The following is a 23,790-nucleotide window of genomic DNA, read 5'->3' as shown; positions in this document are numbered from 1 at the left end:
AGAGAAAACTGAGGGGGACTAGCCTCCAAAACAAGCATTAGCTAAAGATGGCTGCAATACAGGTCTGGCCAGAGAAGACACCCAGCAACTGGTGATGTCCATGAATCGCAAACTTCAAGCAGTCATTGCATGCAAAGGATATGCCACAAAATACTAAACATGACTACTTTCATTTATATGACATTGCTGTGTCCCAAACATTATAGTGCCCTGAAATGGGGGGACTATGTATAAACACTGCTGTAATTTCTACATGGTGAAACCAAAATGTATAAAAACACCCTTTAATAAAATCTGACAATGTGCACTTAAATTACATGTGATTTTTTTCTATTACAAATCTCATTGTGGAATACAGAGGCAAATAAATAAATGATGGGTCTTTGTCCCAAACATTATGGAGAGCACTGTAAATGCTAATATTGCATTTACCTTCCTTACTACTGATTCAACACAGGCGTCGGCCCCTTCAGTCTATATATTTCCCTTCTGCTTACTCTATCAAAACACCCATGATTTTGCATACATCTCTTCAATTTCAGCATTAATCCCAGGCTGCTGGTGCTGTGAGGGATGCAAACTCCACAGAGACAGCACCTGAGATCAGCATTAAGCCTGGATTGATGGTGCTGTGACGCAGTTTAAATTCAAGCACAAAATTCAAATTTCGCTTGGGCAGTATACAGCCCAATGGTATGAATATTGAGTTCTCTAACTTCAGGTAGCCCTGGCATTCTCTCCCTCTTTATCCCTCCCCCACCCTAGTCGCACTAGCTTCTCGTTTTCATCCAACAAACAGCAAACAATAACCTGTTTCCTTTGTCATCGTTACTTTTTTGCATATCTTTCATTCATTGTACTTTATCTCTCTACATTATCGTCCATATCTCTCATTTCCCTTACCCCTAACCAGTCCAAAGCAGGGTGTCGACCCAAAACATCACCCATTCCTTCTCTCCAGAGATGCTGCCTGTCCCACTGAGTTACTCCAGATTTTGTGCATATCTTTGTTTTTAACCAGGATCTGCAGTTACTTCCTACACCGTTCAACTTATGCAACTGATTTGTGACCAACAAGCTATCAATATTCAAACAAACCATTGTAATTCATGAGAATTGTGTTGTTTCAGCAACTGAAATATTTTGATGTCACATATATCCAAAGGCACTTCAATGAAGTAGAATGGCATTAATGAACCGGAAAGGAATTCATTTGAACAACTAAATCACTGCATTTTATCAATGTATAAATATTCTCTTCTGCATATTGTAAGATCAGTTTTTTCCTGTGCAAGACTTGGCATTAATAATATTCCTGCACTGCTTCCATTGTGCACTTTTAATATGCTTGATAAGATCATTTTTCAATTTCTGTATGGTGATATTTCAATGAAATGTGGCTTCACTACACTCCATCATGTGAGCCTTCATAACTGGCAGCAAAAGCGATTAGCTTCCATACAACATTATGCTTCTGCATGCACATATTGATTAGATCGTGGACTGCTGTATTCCAGACTAATCTCAACAAGTTGATAAATAATTCCATTTGACATCTCAAGGCAAAAATGAACAAAATAAAGTTTACAGTTTTCCATCTTTGTTATTTTCAGTCCTCTGACAGATTCCAGTTGTGTAAAACTCATCATCTCACCAGTACAATCCATTAGGTGCAGGCTCACCGATCCAGGGAGGCAATTGCATCGTATAAACACACAGCATTACTCAAGGCGCTGCTCAATGTACTGGGACTTGTATTAGTTCGAAGGCATCCCATATAAATTTGTCAGAATATCCTTTCCTGATAAATCTCACTTGCAAAACATTTTTGATATGCTCAAGGCCATATAGGGTTTTAAAATGCAATAACAGTTATCACAAATACACTTGGTGAATCTGATAGGCAGAGATCCTCAATAACATTGGCTTTCCTTAAAAAGATTCTCCCAGTTTTTAAATTACAATAATGTTTTCAGATTGAAAATAAATAAATTCATTCAGCTCTTCTAGCTATATATAATATGATTGTTTCAAAACTGTTAATTGAATAATATTAAGAGACAACAGTGCATATCCTATGGATGAATGTTCCTAAATTCTGAGTCAACCCCATAGCAAAGATGAAAGAAAATTGCAAAGATGAAAGAAAATCTGTTACTCCAACCTGTCAGGTAGTAATCTGGCAGGGACTCTTGGCTATCAGCAGGCCTGTCTGTAGTGGGCTGCACTAGGAGGTCAACTCAGTCACGTAGACTGAAATTTGCTAGCACTACAGAAACAGGTGACAAAAACTTCAATAGGATGCAGGTAAAATAACATTCAATCAGAACGTTGTTGGAGCATGTGGAAATATTTACAGAAATCTCTCTTCTTTTTAAAAGGTAAACAAATCAATTTTGCAATGGATTCATGCAGAATATTTAGATTGTTTACTACAATAAAGTAAAATCTTTTGCAAAAATCAAATCAAAGAGAATATTTCCAGCTTAAAACCATAATAAAGGTCTGCAAGGCTGTAAATATGCTTTCATTACCAGTAAAGATCACATTTTAGATGTTATTCATTACTTTGACCCAGATAGTGAGATAAGTGTTCCAAGTGTTTTTTTTTTGCTTCTACAAGGCCCCATGATTCGCCTTCAGGTCTCCTTGTGGGCCTGAATAGATCTCTCTCTGTTCAATAATATGAATCCAGTGCTCTCCTCTCCCACAATGCATTACTCACAAGCTGGTTTTCGGGTCTCCTGTGAAATGGGAATACTATGCCATAAAATTATGATGAGATGCCATGCTATTCCTTTGGACGATGCAGCTGTAAATCAAGGGTGTAAATGGGACCATTTAAAAGACTAATGTGTCCTAGGATTTACATCGTGTCATTTTTAGACTAACCAGGGCCGGGTTTGTGTTGTCCCCTGCCAAAGAGGCTCTCCAGTGACACCAAATCTGTTACTCCAACCTGCCCAATACAACCAGGCCCAGAATTCTCAACGAAACAGCACTTATGCTTCTGAGTCGGTTGGCTCTGGGTTAGTTCATTCCAAATTTAAGAGAGAATCAGGAGTCAAGAGTGTTTTATAGTCATATGTCCTGATATGGAATACTTAAATTCTTACTTACAGCAGCACAACAGAAAAACATAGTACTTTGTAAAACCCATAATAAAAACAGAAAAGTACAGTATATATCAATATATAAAAAAACAAATAAACAATAATAGTGCAAAGGCAAAAACAAATGATGCTAACACTTCGAAGCCACAACAAGCGAATGCCACACCATCAAAGGAGTCAGTTTTTGGAGTAGACATCACATGAAGGCCTCATGTGGCAATCAGGAGGGCATCAATTCCAAAGAAAAACAATGCAATTATCCCCACTGTCCCACTGAACATCCATCTGTAATCCTCATCATTAAATCAGATCATTGGGCTAATTGTAGGAGTTGATGTATGGAAATGAACTGTTGTGTTTCCATAACAAAGACTGGTTCTCAAAATAACCTATTGGCTTCCAAATGCTTTAAGATGCCCTACATATGGTCAAGTCAAGGGCTGCTGGCTGATCCAAGTTAATCAATCACTAGACTCCTAGCATTCGACACTGACGTAATCTAACTATTAGTCTTGGCTAGACTTTCCACCAGGAAATGGAACTGCATGTTCTGGAATAATCACCCTGGCAATTCAGGTTATAGAGTTCACAACAACAGAAGAATGGTCAAACTCAGTTATAAAGTGACTGAAAGCATACTTGAGGGGTGACCTGAGTAGACTTAGTGAACAAAGGATTATGTTCTGGAGTGGAAGTCAAAGACTGAAAATCATATCACCATTGCTGCAGAACTGATCAATCACCAAGCAGGATAGAAATAGCCAAAGAGGATGAGTCACTTGTCAATACATCAATTGTTAAGCAGTAATCTCAAATTATTACTTCAAAGCTAATAAAGTAGAAACAGCTTCAATCAATTGACCAGCAGGGACAATCTCCTTATTCAAACAAATATTTGGGATAATTTATGAGGCAGGGTAACAGAGGTAGAAATAGAGAAGTTGCTCAAGATAAAGATACATTTTTAGCTATTTCTATACGAGCTTAGTCCCCAAAAAAACCTGCCAAATCATTCCTTTCAATCCCTAGTGATGATTCTGAAGCTGGGAGCTGCTACATAATGATATGAAGCAGTCTTTCAGAGGAACTGAAAATGACACAAGGGCTGGGCCTGGCCATGGGTCTGAAAAAACTCCATGTGAAATTTCTGATTATGATGGGTTCTATAATATGTTTCATTTTTCATTTCATTTAACTCATTAATATTGCAGCACAGCAAACATAAGCCACCCTACCAACCAGAGCCCATTTAAAAATGCATGTATTTTGAGAACGAGCTTGTGAGTAATGGCTTGCAGGAGAAAGGAGCAGTGCATTCAGGTATTATTGAACATAGAGGTTAATTCAGGCCATTAAATTACTATGTACAAGGACACCCAGAGGCTGATTCTGCAGCCTAAATGAAGACAAAATAATCAACGACTTTTGCTAATGATTTAGTGATTCATGAGAAATTAAGTATTAAGGACAGCAGCAACACCCTGCCTAATTCCATCATTTCTAAAACAAGTCGGTCGCTTACCACATGTGTTGATTTCAAGGTGTTGTTATCAAATCGAGTTAAACTGGAAGTATCCTCGGGGAAGCGGTCACACTCCTCCAATTCCTCCAATTCCTCATCCTGACAGGGTTGCTTGTCTTTTTCAGCTTCTGCATTCTGTCCATTACACACAAAGAAATAACATTAAGGTCCCAGAGCTTATGGAGTTGTGCTGGTATTTAATGTCATCTATAGGTGAAGCTGAGTTAGGCAAGGTATATACACCGATGAGCCAAAACATTATGACCACTGACAGGTGAAGTGAAAAGCATTGATTATCTTGTTACAATGGCACTTGTCAAGGGGTGGGATATATTAGGCAGCAAGTGAACAGTCAGTTCTTGAAGTTGATGTGTTGGATGCAGGAAAAATGGGCAGGAGTAAAGATCTGAACGACTTTGACAAGGGTCAAATTGTTATGGCCAGACGACTGGGTCAGAACACCTCTGAAACAGCAAGGCTTGTGGGGTGCTCCCGGTCAACAGTGGTGAGTACCAACCGACAGTGGTCCGAGGAGGGACAAACTACAAACTGGCAGGGTGTTGGGCGCCCAAAGCTCATCAATGCGCAAGGGCAACGAAGGCTATCCCGACAGTAGGTCAACTCTGGCACAAGTCACAAATAATGTTAATGGTGATCACAGGAGGAATGTGTCACAATATACAATGCATTGCACCCTGCTGCGTATGGGGCTGCGTAGCCGCAGACCAGTCAGAGTGCCCATAATGACCCCTGTCCACCGTTGAAAGCACCTACATTGGGCACGTGAGCGTCGGAACTGGACCTTGGAGCAGTGGAAGAAGGTTGCCTGGTCTGATGAGTCCCGTTTTCTTTTAGATCACGTGGATGGCCGTGTACGTGTGTGCCGTTTACTTGGGGAAGTGATGGCATCAGGATGCATTGTGGGAAGATGACGGAGGGAGTGTGATGCTCTGGGCAATGTTCTGCTGGGAAACCATGGGTCCGGCCATTCATGTGGACGTCAATTTGACACGTGTCACCTACCTAAACATCGTTGCAGACCAGGTACACCCCTTCATGGCAATGGTATTCCCTGGTGGCAGTGGCCTCTTTCAGAAGGATAATGCGCCCTGCCACACTGCACACATTGTTCGGGAATGGTTTGAGGAACATGATGAAATGTTCACGGTGTTGCCCTGGCCTCCAAATTCTCCAGATCTCAATCCGATTGAGCATCTGTGGGATGTGCTGGATCGACAAGTCCGATCCACTGCGACTCCACCTCACAACTTACAGGACTCGAAGGATCTGTTGCTAATGTTTTGGTGCCAGATACCACAGGACACCTTCAGGGGTCTTGCAGTCCATGCCTCGGCGGATCGGCGCTGTTTTGGCGGCACACGGAGGACCAACAGCATATTAGGCAGGTGGTCATAATGTTTTGGCTCATCAGTGTATATGCAGTGAGTTTAAGCAGGGCATTCAATCACTGAGGAATGATCTGCATCTCGCCTGTTGAGCCATGTAATAATTTCTCTTTTTTTTAAACTCCAGGTAAGTGAAGCCCCATAGGCATGATTTTCCAGTCCACCCTGGTTTAGAGTTAAGTCCAAACCAGGATCTCCAAATTAGTACCATTCTGAACCAGAACATGAAGGTTGCAATACGTATAGATGTAATAGATAAGATCCTAGCATGCATCTTTTATACACCACAAACATTAAATATTACAAATGTTGTCAATATTGTCACAATTTAACAAAAAACTGAATCAAAACAGGATTATAATTAATGACAGAGGGTTGATAATTTTGAAACTGTCCAACTATTTGGGTAAGGGCATAGAAAAGGCTGATCTGCTCTGCACCATTCACTAACTTTAAATCATTCGATTCTCTTAATATCCAGAAATCTATCAATCTTTGTTTTAATTTAATGACTCCATTGCTCATTGGGATAGAATACTCCAAAGATTCACCACTTTCTGGATGAAGAGCATTTTGCTCATTTTAAGTCTAGATGACCTGTCCCTCGTGTTCAAAATGACTTCCACCTCAATTCCTAAACCAAAAGAAACACCCTCTTTGTTTCCTGTCTGTCAGACCTGTAACAATTTTGTAAGTTTCAGTTAAATCACCTCTCATTCTTCCAAAGTTCAGAGAATGTAGACCCTGCCTATTCAGTCTCTTCCCATGCAGCAAACCTTGCACCCCAGGTGGTGAATCACCATCTGGTGAATCTGAGTTGATTCCATCTCTGTGTAGGAAGGAACTGCAGATGCTGGTTTACACTCGATGATAGATACAAAATGCTGGAGGCATCTTATCAGGTAGGATCTCTGAAGAAAAGGAATACCTGTAGGTGATGTATCAGGTCGAAGAAGGGTTTTGACCCAAAACGTCATTGATTCCTTTTCTCTAGAGATGCTGCCTGACCCACTGAGTTACTCCCGCATATTGTGTCTATCTTTGATTCCATCTCTTGTGGGTATAGCTTTTTATAGGCAAAGAGACCAAAACTGTACACAGTACAGCAGGTGTAGTCATAAGTGATAGGAGCAGAATTAGGCTATTCGGCCCTTCGTCTACTCCGCCATGCACTCATGGCTAAACCATCTCTCCCTCCTAACCCCATTCACCTGCCTTCTTCCCATAACCCCTGACCCCTAAAATCACCAAGGACTTATAGAACTGCAGTAAGAGATTACTCCTGTACTAAATTCCTTACCTAATAAATGCCAAATGTCAAACAATCATAATCCCAACAGCCCAACTTTAGCCCATCTAAAATACTTTTCCTACTTTCTAGTTTATTGACACATGTTATCCATTCTGCAACACACCCTGATTTACTTTTTTTATTCACAAAATGCTGGAGTAACTCAGCAGGTCAGGCAGCATCTCGGGAGAGAAGGAATGGGTGACGTTTCGGGTCGAGACCCTTCTTCAGACTGATGTCGGGGGTGGGACAAAGGAAGGATATAGGTGGAGACAGGAAGATAGAGGGAGATCTGGGAAGGAGGAGGGGAAGGGAGGGACAGAGGACCTATCTGAAGTTGGAGAAGTCAACGTTCATACCACCGGGCCGCAAACTGCCCAGGCGAAATATGAGGTGCTGCTCCTCCAATTTCCGGCGGGCCTCACTATGGCACTGGAGGAGGCCCATGACAGAGAGGTCAGACTGGGAATGGGAGGGGGAGTTGAAGTGCTGGGCCACCGGGAGATCAGTGGCGTTAATGCGGACCGAGCGCAGGTGTTCAGCGAAGCGATCGCCGAGCCTGCGCTTGGTTTCGCCGATATAGATGAGTTGACATCTAGAGCAGCGGATGCAATAGATGAGGTTGGAGGAGGTGCAGGTGAACCTCTGTCTCACCTGGAAAGAATGTTTGGGTCCTTTGATGGAGTTGAGGGGGGAGGTAAAGGGACAGGTGTTGCATCTCGTGCGGTTGCAAGGGAAAGTGCCCGGGGTTAGGGTGGTTTGGGTAGGAAGGGACGAGTGGACCAGGAAGTTGCGGAGGGAACGGTCTCTGCGGAATGCAGAGAGGGGAGGGGATGGGAAGATATGGCCAGTGGTGGGGTCCTGTTGTAGGTGACGGAAATGTTGGTGGATGATATGTTGGATCCGCTGGCTGGTGGGGTGGAAGGTGAGAACGAGGGGGATCCTGTCCTTGTTGCGAGTGGGGGGATGGGGAGCAAGAGCGGAGCTGCGGGATGTAGAAGAGACCCTAGTGAGAGCCTCATCTATAATGGAGGAGGGGAAGCCCCGTTTTCTGAAAAACGAGGACATCTCGGAAGCCCTAGTCTGAAACACCTCATCCCGGGCACAGATGCGGCGTAGACGGAGGAATTGGGAGTAGGGGATAGACTTTTTGCAGGGGACCGGGTGGGAAGAAGTGTAGTCCAGATAGCTGTGCGAGTCGGTGGGCTTGTAATAAATGTCCGTCACTAATTTTTCTCCTGTGATGGAGATGGTGAGGTCCAGAAACGGGAGGGAGATGTCAGAGATAGTCCAGGTATATTTAAGGGCAGGATGGAAATTGGAGGTGAAGTGTATAAAGTCAGTGAGTTCTGCATGGGTGCAAGAGGTAGCACCAATGCAGTCGTCGATGTAGCGGAGGTAGAGTTCGGGGATGGGGCCAGTGTACGTCTGGAACAGGGATTGTTCGACGTACCCGACAAAGAGGCAGGCGTAGCTAGGGCCTTGGGACTTGCCTGCGCCTTCAGATAGCTCCTCTGTCCCTCCCTTCCCCTCCTCCTTCCCAGATCTCCCTCTATCTTCCTGTCTCCACCTATATCCTTCCTTTGTCCCACCCCCGACATCAGTCTGAAGAAGGGTCTCGACCCGAAACGTCACCCATTCCTTCTCTCCCGAGATGCTGCCTGACCTGCTGAGTTACTCCAGCATTTTGTGAATAAATCGATTTGTACCAGCATCTGCAGTTATTTTCTTATACCCTGATTTACTTTATATTTGTTCATTTCTTAGAATGCATCTGTGCATTTCTGACAAGGCCAGCATGTTCTGTTCACCCTGAATTGCCCAAATAGCTTGCTAGGTTATTGGAGAGGGCATTAAGAGTCAACCACATTGGTGGGTCTGATAATTTAAATATATTGTGCAATCACTGTACATCACATCATTGTTGTAGATCTGGATTGGTCTCATCAGCAAACTTAAAGATTGAGCTTACTTTGTACTTGGTCACACAGTCATGGGTGTACAAGGAGTAGAACAAGGCACTGAGCACACAACCCTGAGGGGCACCAGTGTTGAAGAACAGGTGGAGGAAATGTTATGACCAATTCTAACTGACTGAGGTCTGCCAATCAATAATTCCAGAAACCAGTTGCAGATGGAGACCTGAAGGCCATAGTCCAGATGTTTAGGAATGAGCTTATTCAGTATTCGTGTTGAATGTTGAGCTGTAGTTAATGAGCAGCAACCTGACACAGGTGTTATTATTTTCAAGGTGATCCAGAGCTAAATATAGTGCAAGGGAGATGGTGTAGTCTGTCGAATTATTTTTCTTGTATGCAAATTGCAAAGGGTCTAGATTGTCCAGAAGAATGGTGCAAATGTGGGGTATTACCAGTCTCTCAAAACACTTCATTATGATCAATGTTCGAGCTGCTGGGTGCTGGTCGTTGAAGTCACTTTATTTTTCTGGAATGATGGAGGTTTCCATGAAGCAGAGCAGGGCAGAAGACCATTGAAGTGAGAGGCTGAAGATATCACAAAGACTGTAGCCTTCATCACTCCTTTAATAAATTCATTATGATCGATCAACCAAGATCTTTTCTTTCTAAATCTATGCTGACTACATATTATACATCAGCGCTGGATGATGCAGTATGAAACAATCTCAATACAAATTTTATGTAGACTATTAAGTTTAAGTTCCATTTTTTCACCTCAATCCAGTCTTCAAACATTCAAAAACTTATTTTACAATTGATCCAAAAAAGATGTTTCAAGTCACGATACTCTGGAAATAATGACTGTGCATTCATAGTGGCGGTATTGTGATGCAGCGGTAGAGTTGCTGCCTTACAGCGCCAGAGACCCGAGTTTGATCCTGACTATGGTGCTGTCTGTACGGAGTTTATACATTCTCCCCATGACCTGCACGGGTTTTCTCCGGGATCTCCGGTTTCCTTTCACATTCCAAAGACGTACAGATTTGTAGGGTAATTTGCTTAGTTTAATTGTAAATTGTCCCTAGTGTGTGTAGGATAGTGTTAGTGTGTAGGGATTGCTGGTGGGCCAAAGGGCTTGTATCTCTAAACTACACTAAACTAAGAAACTAATTCTCACAAAAATCACAGGCCTTGAAATTAATGTTAAGATGCATTGGATGACCGAGAACGAAGCTAAAGTCTAAAAAATTGTGTCTGTTAACAGGATATAACTCACTTACTTTAGATAAGAATAGAATGGTGCCTTACATTAACAATTAAATGATTAAATGAGCTTTCATTGATAAAGGATTTTTCACATCTACTACTTTCTCTTTGGTAATGTTGGTAGAATATTAAATATTGGATAGGAAGCAGGAAAAAGCAATACAGTCATGCATGGTTCCACTTTCTGCTTTTTCCTGAAACACTGTTAACTATTTTTTTCTCTGGTCTCCAATCTTCTTTCTTCCATTACAATAACCTGTAGCTCTGACAAGGAGTGCTGTTAGCTAAACTGCAATCTTAAAACTATTTGCACAGAGCCTCAACCCTCCGAGGATTTGCTCTTTCATTTCACTGAATTCCTATCAGCAAGAGTGACTCTGCTCATGTGTAACTTCCTAACTCTTGTTCTGTACCGAGATTAAAATGACAAAACACTCTACCGGCTACCATGAGTGCGTTCAGCCTCATGTTTTAAGTGAGACTTTATTTCAAGTTCTACATCACCCCAATTAATTAATTCAAGATTATAATTAGATTCTGATAGTTTCATTTGTAACCCACCTGGTAAATAGGCTCTCCATTGGATAATGGATCCATGAATAAAACTAAACTTGAAAAAAACACGTATAAATGGCAAAATTTTAAATTAATCAATGGATTTCAGTTAAAAAGTACCATTCTAAATATTTAAAATCATGGAGCAAGATACTGTTAAGGAAACGGGGTTGCACCACTTAGCTATTTTAACATTCACAGGAAAAGTTGCAAGAAAGTTTTCAAACAATTTATTTACCAGTTCTTCAGAGGTTAGGTTTAGCAAACGCTCATTTATTTCAGAAGTTTGATTGGAGTTCATGATGAATTCACCTCTTATGTCACCAGGGACAAGTTCTGGCCACATCACTCCTTTATTCTTCTTTAACAAAAACACTTCCAGGCTAGAGGAATTACATAAACATTGCAAATGAATAATAATTTAAATCAAAGGGGCAGGTCAGAATGAAGTCATTAATCAGAACAAAATAAGCAAATGAGAATAAAATTAATTGGAGAAAATACAATGTATGTTAAATATCTAAATGGCAGCAAAATATTGAGTACAGTATCATGCTCACAGTAAATCATGAATAGTGGTCATGCAGAAAAATCCAAACAATTATATACAAGCAGAATGAAAAATCAATTTAGGAACAATAAAAGTTTGAACCAAATGCTGAAAGGTCACTCAATAGATTCCAGGGATTGTGAATTAGTCATATATTATATTCTATACTAAACTCTAATATAATCCTTATACACACATGACTTGACAGCTAAATACCAATCCAACTCAATTTGCAATTCTGCAGACAACACCACCGTAGTAGGCAGGATATCAAATATTAACGAGATGGAGTACAGAAAGGAGATTGAGAACCTTGAAACCTGGTGGCAAGACAACAACCTCTCCATTAAATTTCAGCAAAACAAAGGAGATTGTGATTGACTTCAGGAAGCGAAGCAATGAGCATACATTGATGGTGCCAAAGTAGAGATGGTCAAAAGCTTCAAGTTCCCAGGAATAAATATCGCCAGCAATTTGTCCTGGACCAGCCACATTGAAGCTATGACCAAGAAAGCACACCAACACCTCTACTTTCTTCGAAGGCTTAGGAAGTTCGGTCCAAAGACCGCAAGAAGTTTTCTCCAGATAACTATTAATGCTGTCTTAGGTCAATGTTTCTACAAAGCTTTCCCACGATAGAGGTTAAAATGACTGGTTTGGAGCACTGGGCTTATCGCTTATTGAGCACGAGGCACAGATCAAAGACATGAGCTTCAGAAGACCTAGGAATTACGCATGGTGCCTCTTGAATTCTGTGTGATTGACAACTCTTCAGTCAGAGTGGGAACTACTATAGTTGATAGGAAATAGCAGAGATTTCTCTCACATCTAGATGCGTGGACCCAAGGGTCAATGTAGGAGCAGTACAAGGTCATCTATGAGCAGAATGTATTCAAAATACTTCCAAAGATTTTGATTTCAAAGAAATCTGTACAGATAACCCCCGGGTTACAGACTGGTCATTCCCAATAAACCATTGGTTACGCAAAACCCTCTTTTCATTGAATCCGGTGATATATGGAGGTGCATTCCCACAGGATGTTTTTCTCACATATAAAGTGACAAAATGACCCACTGTCATTATTTAACAGCTAAAGCCCATGTTAAACTCGGGGAGGGAACAAGGATCGTGCAAAAGAAACAACAAATGTTGTCATTTTTTTAGTCACTTAGTATTGTGGGCCAATAAGTTATTGTGCCACACTCTCTCCAGTCTGAGGACATTTGAACAGTCATTTCAGAGAGCACGCTCTTCGTCTGCTCGGTGTTTTCTATAACATGCGGCGCTCATTGATTAGGAAAGGGTTTAGAAGTGCGGATATCAGGGAAAGGGATTGGATTGGTGGTTCAGTGTCCATGGCACAAAGGTGGCATATAATGAAATCAGATTGATAATGCGTTAACGCTGTGACCTTCTCCCCATATCCCTAGCCCCTAGAGCTCTATCTAACTCTCTCTTAAATTCATCCAGTGATTTGGCCTCCACTGCCCTCTGTGGCAGAGAATTCCATAAATTCACAACTCTCTGGGTGAAAAAGTTCCTTCTCACCTCAGTTTTAAATGGCCTCCCCTTTATTCTAAGACTGTGGTCCCTGGTTCTGGACTCGCCCAACATTGGGAACATTTTTCCTGCATCTAGCTTGTCCAGTCCCTTTATAATTTTATATGACTCTATAAGATCCCCGCTCATCCTTCTAAACTCCAGTGAATACAAGCCTAGTCTTTTCAATCTTTCGTCATATGACAGTCCCGCCATCCCAGAGATCAATCTCGTGAAACTACACTGCACTGCCTCAATTTCAAGGATGTCCTTCCTCAAATTAGGAGACCAAAACTGTACACAATGCTCCAGATGTGGTCTTACCAGGGCCCTATACAACTGCAGAACCTCTTTACTCCTATACTGAAATCCTCTCGTTATGAAGCCCAACATGCCATTAGCTTTCTTCACTGCCTGCTGTACCTGCACGCCAACTTTCAGTGACTGGTGTACAAGGACACCCAGGTCTCGCTGCACTTCCCCCTTACCTAACCTGACGCCATTGAGATAATAATCTGCCTCCTTGTTTTTGACCGCCAAAGTGGATAACCTCACATTTATCTACATTATACTGCATCTGCCATGCATCTGCCCACTCACTCAACCTGTCCAGGTCACCCTGCAACCTCCTAACATCCTTTTCACACTGCCACCCAACTTTGTGTCATCTGCAAACTTGCTAGTGTTACTTCTAATTGCTTCATCCAAATCATTAATATATATGGTAAATAGTTGTGGCCCCAACACCGAGCCTTGTGGCACTCCACTCGCCACTGCCTGCCATTCTGAAAAGGGCCCATTTACTCCTACTTTTTGCTTCCTGTCTGCCAACCAATTCTCTATCCATGTCAACACCCTACCCCCAATACCATGTGCTCTAATTTTGCTCAACAATCTCCCGTGTGGGACCTTATCAAAGGCTTTCTGAAAGTCTAGATACACTATATCGACTGGCTCCTCTTCATCCATTTTACTTGTTACATCCTCAAAAAATTCCATAAGATTAGTCAAGCATGATTTCCCTTTCATAAATCCATGCTGACTTGGACATCCTTTTATTGCTATCCAAATGCACTGTTATTACCTCTTTAATAATTGACTCCAGCATCTTCCCCACCACCATCAGGCTAACTGGTCTGTAATTCCCCGTTTTCTCTCTCGCTCCTTTCTTGAAAAGTGGGATAACATTTGCTATCCTCCAATCCACAGGAACTGATCCTGAATCTATTGAACATTGGAAAATGCGTCCACTATTTCTAGAGCCACCTCTCTGAGTATCCTGGGATGCAGACCATCAGGCCCTGGGGATTTATCAACCTTCGGTCCCATCAATCTACCCAATACTATTTCTCTCATTCCTCAAATTTCTTTCAGTTCCTCTATCCTCTGTCCTCTAGTACATCTGGGAGATTGTTTGTGTCTTCCTTAGTGAAGACAGATCCGAAGTACCTGTTCAACTCTTCTGCCATTTCCTTGTTACCCATAATAATTTCCCCCGTGTCTGCCTTCAAGGGACCCACATTTGTCTTTGCTAATCTTTTTCTCTTAACATATCTAAAGAAGCTTTTACTGTCCTTCTTTATATTCTTGGCCAGCTTCCCCTCGTACTTCATCTTTTCAGCCCGTGTTGCCCATTTTGTTACCTTCTGTTGTCCTTTGAAAGCTTCCCAATCCTCTGGCTTCCTGCTACTCTTTGCTGTGTTATACATCTTTTCTTTTAGTTTTATTCCATCCCTAACTTCCCTTGTCAGCCACGGTTGCCTCCTACTCCCCTTCATCATAAATAATCTGCACAATATTGGACTCAAACAATTTACTAAACCCCAGTGAGTAAACCAAATGCTGGCCAAACTTCTAATAAGTTGGCATTCTATGAAATGTAAGTTGGAGACAAAGGGATGGACTGTTGCGGTTTTAAAATCTGAAACATCAATCATCTCTTTGCCTCCGCAGATGCTGCTTAACCAGCTGAGTTCACCCAACAGTCCTTTTTTGCTCCAGATTCTATTATCTGCACTCTCGTGGCAAGTATGAAATGTGTACTTTATCAAATATCAGAAATCTAATGCAACTCAGACCATCAATCTAACATCCCAATCCAGATTATTCAAGCCACATCAGATTCATGCCATCATAGGCCAAGAAATGGTTAATAACTTTAAGAATTATTTTCATTATTCATTCACAGGATATGGATGTCACTGGCATTAACAGCATTTATTATTATTGCCTGTTCAGAAAGTGATCATCAGCCAACTCCTAAACTGCTGCAGGAAGCTCCAGGATTTCAACCACAAGACCAGCAAAGCAGCTCATAGCCAGCACAGTGCATAATTTGAGGAGGACCTGTAGATGGTGGTGCTCCCATGTATGTACTGTTCATTATATTCTTGGATGGTGGTGGTCTTTGGTCTGGGAGACACCAGTGAGAAAGCCTTGATGAGTGTGCCATCTTATACATGTTACACACAGCAGCAACAGTGTGCCCATGATGGGCAGAATGAATGCTGAAGATGACAGTGGGCGCCAATTCAAGCCAAAGTCAGGTGAGTGGAGGAATGGTTCATGGAATTTAATACAAAGAAATGCGAGGTGATGTATTTTGGGACGTCTAACATACACAGTAAATGGGAAGGCTCTTGGGAGTGTTGAGGAGCAGAGTGTTGTAAGAGTGCGGGCAAATAATTCCTTGAAAGTGGTGTCACAAATAGATGGGGTGGTTAGATAGACTTCCGGCACATTGGCCTTCATCAGTCAGAGCATTGAGAAAAGAATTTAGGAGGTCATGTTGCAGTTATATAAGAGGTTAGTGAGGCTATTATTTAGACTATTGTGTTCATTTTTGGGCACCATAATAGAGGGAAGATGTTGTCAAGTTGGAAATGGTGCAGAGAAAATCTACGAGGATGTTGCTAGGATTCGATGGCCTGAGCTACAGGGAGAGTTTGAGCAGGATAGGACTCCAATGCTTGGAGCACAGGAGGATGAGGGGTGATCTTATAGAGATATACAAAATTATGAGAGGAATAGTTCGGGTAAACACACAGAGTCTCTTGCCCAGTATAGGGGAATCGAGAACCAGAGAACATAGGTGTGTATTTAAAAAAAAAAAATTCTCTCTCTAAAAATGCTCTGTGAATGCTTTGAGAGATGCATTGAACCAGTGCTTTCTATCATGCTCATGACGTGCCTTGTAGTGGGTAAGAAAATTCTGGGAAGGCAAATGGCTGGTCACATTCCCAGAATCCCAAATATTTTCATATATAACACCATGGTAATAAACAAAGCTGCTTAACATTACTTGGGACAGTTTTAAAACTTTATTTTTTCAGTTTATGAATAAGGTTTAAGCTCACAAATGTGAATTTAAATGCAGAAATGCACAAAGACCAATAATGTCAGCACTGGTGCATCTTTGATAAAAACATGGGATCATCTGCATGAGTAATCCTCCTTTATGGAAACACTTCCCATACAAGAATATAATTATTAAGCAAGTTAGAGTGGGTATGTGCCTATTCGTGTATTTCACAGAACATCGCAAAAGTGGTGCCATTTTAAACCACTGTGTGGCTAAAAGAAAAAGTAGATGCAGACACAATTCCAAAGATTAAAAGGTCATTTGGATAGGTGCATGGATAAGAAAGGTATAGAATGACAGGATCAACTTAGATAGCATCTTCATTGGCAGGGACAGGAAGGGCCGAACAGCCCATTTCCTTGAGTTTCTGCTTGGTAGCTTACAACCCAATGATATGAATACTGAATTCTCCAATTTTTACATTCTTCCAGGTTTCTTCCCCCTGCTAGGTCCAAAAAGTCCACTTATCCACTTCACCTATCTATGTCCTCCAATGATGCTGCTTGACCAACTGAGTTCCTCCAGCACTTTGTTTGTTTTGCTCAAGATTTCAGCCTCTGCTTTTCCTTATGTCCAACCTGTTTCCTTGCTGTATAACTCCATGAACCATGCACTGAATCACATCACCATTTGAAATATTCTGTCAAAGCAGTATTATTTAAAAAGAGGTCTCTTTCTCTCTGTATTTCTTAAAATACATTCCCAAACCTCTTCACCCATCTGCTTCTTTAAGAAGATACTTAAAATCTGTCCTTTTTGTGAAGATTTTAGTCTTTCACCTACCAGAACATCTATTTTTGATGCTCAGCGTAAAATTTTGCTTAATAATGCTGCCCTTCAATGCCTTAAAAACCTTATATAAATACAATTTATTGCTGTTGATACTCAAAAAGACAACAATGATACCCATCTCAACATAACAATATTAAGTACATGGTTTACGGTTGTTGCAGGCAATATTCCTTTATTTTGATTCAAGAATATTAAATTTATTTATAAACATATTTACATTGTAAACAGGGGATTCTTGACATTCTTAAAATGTAGATTAATGAAAACAAATTTAGTGTAATCCAATGTGGACCAGACTTTTGGCAAATGAACAATTTTTATACTGCCCTAGTTTTTTCAAGTTGAACAATATTGTTGCAAAAATGTTTCAAAGGCACTTCAGTATAAAACGTGATACTGCAGTTGAATACTGATGATTGCTCTTCATCCTCTTCCCTAAGCACCACCTGGCAATCCATTATTGCCTTTCTTATGAATCAAAACATCAATAGATTTATGCATTGTCAGATTAAGAGTTGATACATTTTGAAGTTTCAATCTTTGGAAAGCTTCAAAGATATCCTTCCTTTGCAGAGAATTGTGTACTCAATAACAGGTGAATTTCAGAGTTAAGACATATTCCCACAATTTTCTAAAGGAGTTGCAATACTCAGAATTTTTGTTATATTTATTATTTTGTAATAATAGTCACTGATTGTTCCCAAATTCTTTCTTGAAAAATGTTCAGATGCTTAGGATGTGATGAATACTAGTTAACTCAAAATGAAGAAAGAGCATTCTGGAATACGCTTAGACATGCTTAGGGGCGGTATGGTGGCACAGCAGTTGAGTTGCTGCCTTGCAGCGCAGGTTCGACCCCGACTACGGGAGCTGTCTGTACGGAGTTTGTATGTTCTCCCCGTGACTGCATAGGCTTTCTCCTAGACCTTCGGTTTCCTCCCACACTCCAAAGACGTACAAGTTTGTAAGTTAATTGGCTTGGTGGTAAACTGTGTAGGATAGTGTTAATGTGCGGGGAGAGCTGGTCGGTGCGGACTCGGTGGGCCGAAGGGCCTGTTTCCGTGCTGTATCTCTAAACTAAACAATAAAACACACAAAAATTTCAGGCTCTGATTTGGTGCATCCATTCCAGAAAGACAGAAGCTGTATAATCAAGGTGCCGAGAACTCATCTGAATTAATTACAAATCTGACCCAAACAACAATGCCAAACTAAGCTAAAGTATTAAGATTGAAAATTGATGGCTTGGTCCTAGAGATAGGCTTTTGAAAAAAATACCTTAAAAAAGGAATGCAGGGAGGACTAGGGCGGAAGAGGAAGGAGGTGCTACAGCGGGAGTTTAGAGAGTTGGGAAAAACACTGAGAAGTAGGACGTCGAAGGTGGTTATCTCTGGACTGCTACCGGTACCTCGTGCTGGTGAGGCCAGGAACAGAGAGATAGAGGGTATGAATTTATGGCTGAGGGACTGGTGCAGAGAGCAGGGGTTTAGATTTCTGGACCACTGGGATCTCTTCTGGGCTAGGGGTGACAATAGACAATACAATAGACAATAGGTGCAGGAGTAGGCCATTCAGCCCTTCGAGCCAGCACCGCCATTCAATGCGATCATGGCTGATCACTCTCAATCAGTACCCCGTTCCTGCCTTCTCCCCATACCCCCTCACTCCGCTATCCTTAAGAGCTCTATCCAGCTCTCTCTTGAAAGCATCCAACGAACTGGCCTCCACTGCCTTCTGAGGCAGAGAATTCCACACCTTCACCACCCTCTGACTGAAAAAGTTCTTCCTCATCTCGGTTCTAAATGGCCTACCCCTTATTCTTAAACTGTGGCCCCTTGTTCTGGACTCCCCCAACATTGGGAACATGTTATCTGCCTCTAATGTGTCCAATCCCCTAATTATCTTATATGTTTCAATAAGATCCCCCCTCATCCTTCTAAATTCCAGTGTATACAAGCCCAATCGCTCCAGCCTTTCAACATACGACAGTCCCGCCATTCCGGGAATTAACCTAGTGAACCTACGCTGCACGCCCTCTATAGCAAGAATATCCTTCCTCAAATTTGGAGACCAAAACTGCACACAGTACTCCAGGTGCGGTCTCACCAGGGCCCGGTACAACTGTAGAAGGACCTCTTTACTCCTATACTCAACTCCTCTTGTTACGAAGGCCAACATTCCATTGGCTTTCTTCACTGCCTGCTGTACCTGCATGCTTCCTTTCATTGACTGATGCACTAGGACACCCAGATCTCGTTGAACTCCCCCTCCTCCTAACTTGACACCATTCAGATAATAATCTGCCTTTCTATTCTTACTTCCAAAGTGAATAACCTCACACTTATCTACATTAAACTGCATCTGCCATGTATCCGCCCACTCACACAAAAGGGACGGGTTGCATCTTAACAGCAGGGGGACAAACATTCTGGCAGGCAGGTTTGCTAGTGTGACACCTGTGGCTTTAAACTAAGTAGTGGGGGGGAGGGGTTAACAAATTGTGAATATGAAGATGAGGTAAAAGGGAATACAGTAGATATTGCAAAAGACTCTCGGAAGAATGGGAACAGAAGTTCTAGAGGGGAAAAGAAATTAAGGGCAGGGCCAATTGTGAACGATGTGAGAGGGGAGGTGAATACAGAAGTTAAAGTGTTGTACTTAAATGCGCGTAGTATAAAAAATAAAGTGGATGAGCTTGAGGCTCAGTTAGTCATGGGCAAGTATGATGTTGTAGGGATCACTGAGACATGGCTACAAGAGGACCAGGGCTGGGAACTGAATATTCAGGGGTACACAACGTATAGAAAAGACAGACAGGTGGGCAGAGGGGGTGGGGTTGCTCTGATGGTAAGGAATGATATTCATTCCCTTGCAAGGGGTGACATAGAATCAGGAGATGTTGAATCAGTATGGATAGAAATGAGAAATTGTAAGGGTAAAAAGACCCTAATGGGAGTTATCTATAGGCCCCCAAACAGTAGCCTCGACATAGGGTGCAAGTTGAATCAGGAGATAAAATTGGCGTGTCAAAAATGTAATGCTACGGTGGTTATGGGAGATTTCAACATGCAGGTAGACTGGGAAAATCAGGTTGGAAATGGACCCCAGGAAAGAGAGTTTGTAGAGTGCCTTCGAGATGGATTCTTAGAACAGCTTGTACTGGAGCCTACCAGGGAGAAGGCAATTCTGGATTTAGTGTTGTGTAATGATCCTGATCTGATAAGGGGACTAGAGGTAAAAGAGCCATTAGGAGGCAGTGATCACAACATGATAAGTTTTACTCTGCAAATGGAAAGGCAGAAGGGAAAATCGGAAGTGTCGGTATTACAGTATAGCAAAGGGGATTACAGAGGCATGAGGCGGGAGCTGGCCAAAATTGATTGGAAGGAGGCCCTAGCAGGGAAGACGGTAGAACAGCAATGGCAGGTATTCCTGGGAATAGTGCAGAGGTTGCAGGATCAATTTATTCCAAAGAGGTGGAAAGACTCTATGGGGAGTAAGAGACACCTGTGGCTGACAAGGGAAGTCAGGGACAGCATAAAAATTAAGGAGAGGAAGTATAACATAGCAAAGATGAGTGGGAAGACAGAGGATTGGGACTCTTTTAAAGAGCAACAAAAGTTAACTAAAAAGGCAATACGGGGAGAAAAGATGAGGTACGAGGGTAAACTAGCCAATAATATAAAGGAGGATAGCAAAAGTTTTTTTAGGTACGTGAAGAGGAAAAAAATAGTCAAGGCAAATGTGGGTCCCTTGAAGACAGAAGCAGGGGAATTTATTATGGGGAACAAAGAAATGGCAGACGAGTTAAACCGTTACTTTGGATCTGTCTTCACTGAGGAAGATACACACAATCTCCCAAATGTTCTAGGGGCCGGAGAACCTAGGGTGATGGAGGAACTGAAGGAAATCCACATTAGGCAGGAAATGGTTTTGGTTAGACTGATGGGACTGAAGGCTGATAAATCCCCAGGGCCTGATGGTCTGCATCCCAGAGTACTTAAGGAGGTGGCTCTAGAAATAGTGGAAGCATTGGAGATCATTTTTCAATGTTCTATAGATTCAGGATCAGTTCCTGTGGATTGGAAGATAGCAAATGTTATCCCACTTTTTAAGAAAGGAGGGAGAGAGAAAACGGGTAATTATAGACCAGTTAGTCTGACATCAGTGGTGGGGAAGATGCTGGAGTCAATTATAAAAGACGAAATTGCTGAGCATTTGGATAGCAGTAACGGGATCATTCCGAGTCAGCATGGATTTACGAAGGGGAAATCATGCTTGACAAATCTACTAGAATTTTTTGAGGATGTAACTAGGAAAATTGACAAGGGAGAGTCAGTGGATGTGGTGTACCTCGACTTTCAGAAAGCCTTCGACAAGGTCCCACATAGGAGATTAGTGGGCAAAATTAGGGCACATGGTATTGGGGGTAGGGTACTGACATGGATAGAAAATTGGTTGACAGACAGAAAGCAAAGAGTGGGGATAAATGGGTCCCTTTCGGAATGGCAGGCAGTGACCAGTGGGGTACCGCAAGGTTCGGTGCTGGGACCCCAGCTATTTACGATATACATTAATGACTTAGACGAAGGGATTAAAAGTACCATTAGCAAGTTTGCAGATGATACTAAGTTGGGGGGTAGTGTGAATTGTGAGGAAGATGCAATAAGGCTGCAGGGTGACTTGGACAGGTTGTGTGAGTGGGCGGATACATGGCAGATGCAGTTTAATGTAGATAAGTGTGAGGTTATTCACTTTGGAAGTAAGAATAGAAAGGCAGATTATTATCTGAATGGTGTCAAGTTAGGAGGAGGGGGAGTTCAACGAGATCTGGGTGTCCTAGTGCATCAGTTAATGAAAGGAAGCATGCAGGTACAGCAGGCAGTGAAGAAAGCCAATGGAATGTTGGCCTTCGTAACAAGAGGAGTTGAGTATAGGAGCAAAGAGGTCCTTCTACAGTTGTACCGGGCCCTGGTGAGACCGCACCTGGAGTACTGTGTGCAGTTTTGGTCTCCAAATTTGAGGAAGGATATTCTTGCTATGGAGGGCGTGCAGCGTAGGTTCACTAGGTTAATTCCCGGAATGGCGGGACTGTCGTATGTTGAAAGGCTGGAGCGATTGGGCTTGTATACACTGGAATTTAGAAGGATGAGGGGGGATCTTATTGAAACATATAAGATAATTAGGGGATTGGACACATTAGAGGCTGATAACATGTTCCCAATGTTGGGGGAGTCCAGAACAAGGGGCCACAGTTTAAGAATAAGGGGTAGGCCATTTAGAACGGAGATGAGGAAGAACTTTTTCAGTCAGAGGGTGGTGAAGGTGTGGAATTCTCTGCCTCAGAAGGCAGTGGAGGCCAGTTCGTTGGATGCTTTCAAGAGAGAGCTGGATAGAGCTCTTAAGGATAGTGGAGTGAGGGGGTATGGGGAGAAGGCAGGAACGGGGTACTGATTGAGAGTGATCAGCCATGATCGCATTGAATGGCGGTGCTGGCTCGAAGGGCTGAATGGCCTACTCCTGCACCTATTGTCTATTGTCTATTGTCTATTGACTAGGAACGAAATACCAGAGTTTAGCGCTCAACCAATTGAAAGCATGGCTGCTAATAGTAAGAGAATTAAAATCACTAAAAGCCAAAATTAGGGTAACTCAGTGGTCTCGGAGCATTGTACAGCCGGAAAACATTCCAGAGGTAGAGAGGATTAAGGTTATGGGGAAATCAGCAAACAAGCATAAAACATTTAAAATCAAGGCAGAAGAAACCAAAACTGTTGGAAGGACTCAGCAGGTCAAACAGCAATATTATAGGCAGAGAGATAGTCAACATTATGGGTGGAGACCCTGCATCAGAACTGAGGTATGTAGAGGGAAGATGCCTGTATATAAAGGTGAGAACAAGGGATGAAGCAGAGGCTGGTCGATCATGATCATAACCCTGTCTTGGTGAGAATGTTGTCAAAGAGAAGAAGGCAGTCAAAATGACAGAAGGAGAATCATGGTTCACTTCCTCTCTTTGACTGGAGTTTTAAGTCCAGACTTTCCACCCAAAATGTCGACCATCCCTCTGCCTCCCACAGATGCCAATTCACCTGCTGAATTCTTCAAGCAATTTGTTTTTTTGCTCCAGATTCCAGCATCCGCAGTCTCATGTCTCCGTTTGGCAACTCCACTGTTAATTCCCATCTTGGCAAGAGCACTTTGAAAAAGTTCCGTCATCGATAGGAGTTATGTGGGCCCTCTCACTTTTTTGGTTCGACTGCTCGAGTGATATTCTCACCAAAACTCTGCACTGCAGCCACGTGTTCTTCCTCAGCACATCTGCTTCACCCCTCTCTTTCGCATTCTATATTCCGGCTTTCTTCCTTTTACACTCCCAATCCTGCTACAGGCCTCAACCCAAAATGTCAACCACCCCCTTGCTTCCACAGGGGGCACTTGACCAGCTGAGTTTTTCCAGTGGTTTGTTTGATTG

General features: G+C 42.2%; 1 protein-coding gene across 1 annotated transcript in view; it reads right to left on the bottom strand.

Moving 5' to 3' along the window:
• The window catches only part of nudcd1 (NudC domain containing 1), a 109,463-nt gene that overhangs the window by 23,246 nt on the left and 62,427 nt on the right, over positions 1–23,790 (bottom strand). The window contains exons 7-8 of the mRNA XM_078398612.1: positions 11,311–11,455; positions 4,636–4,770 (exon numbers count right to left, since the gene is read on the bottom strand). Of these exons, the coding sequence (XP_078254738.1) occupies positions 4,636–4,770; positions 11,311–11,455 (280 nt within the window). The remainder of the gene's footprint in view (positions 1–4,635; positions 4,771–11,310; positions 11,456–23,790) is intronic.

Source organism: Rhinoraja longicauda, chromosome 4, assembly GCF_053455715.1.
Source record: "Rhinoraja longicauda isolate Sanriku21f chromosome 4, sRhiLon1.1, whole genome shotgun sequence".
In the NCBI taxonomy this organism is placed as follows: domain Eukaryota; kingdom Metazoa; phylum Chordata; class Chondrichthyes; order Rajiformes; family Arhynchobatidae; genus Rhinoraja; species Rhinoraja longicauda.
Note: the sequence above shows the minus strand (reverse complement) of the source record. Positions and strands in the feature narration are given on the sequence as shown.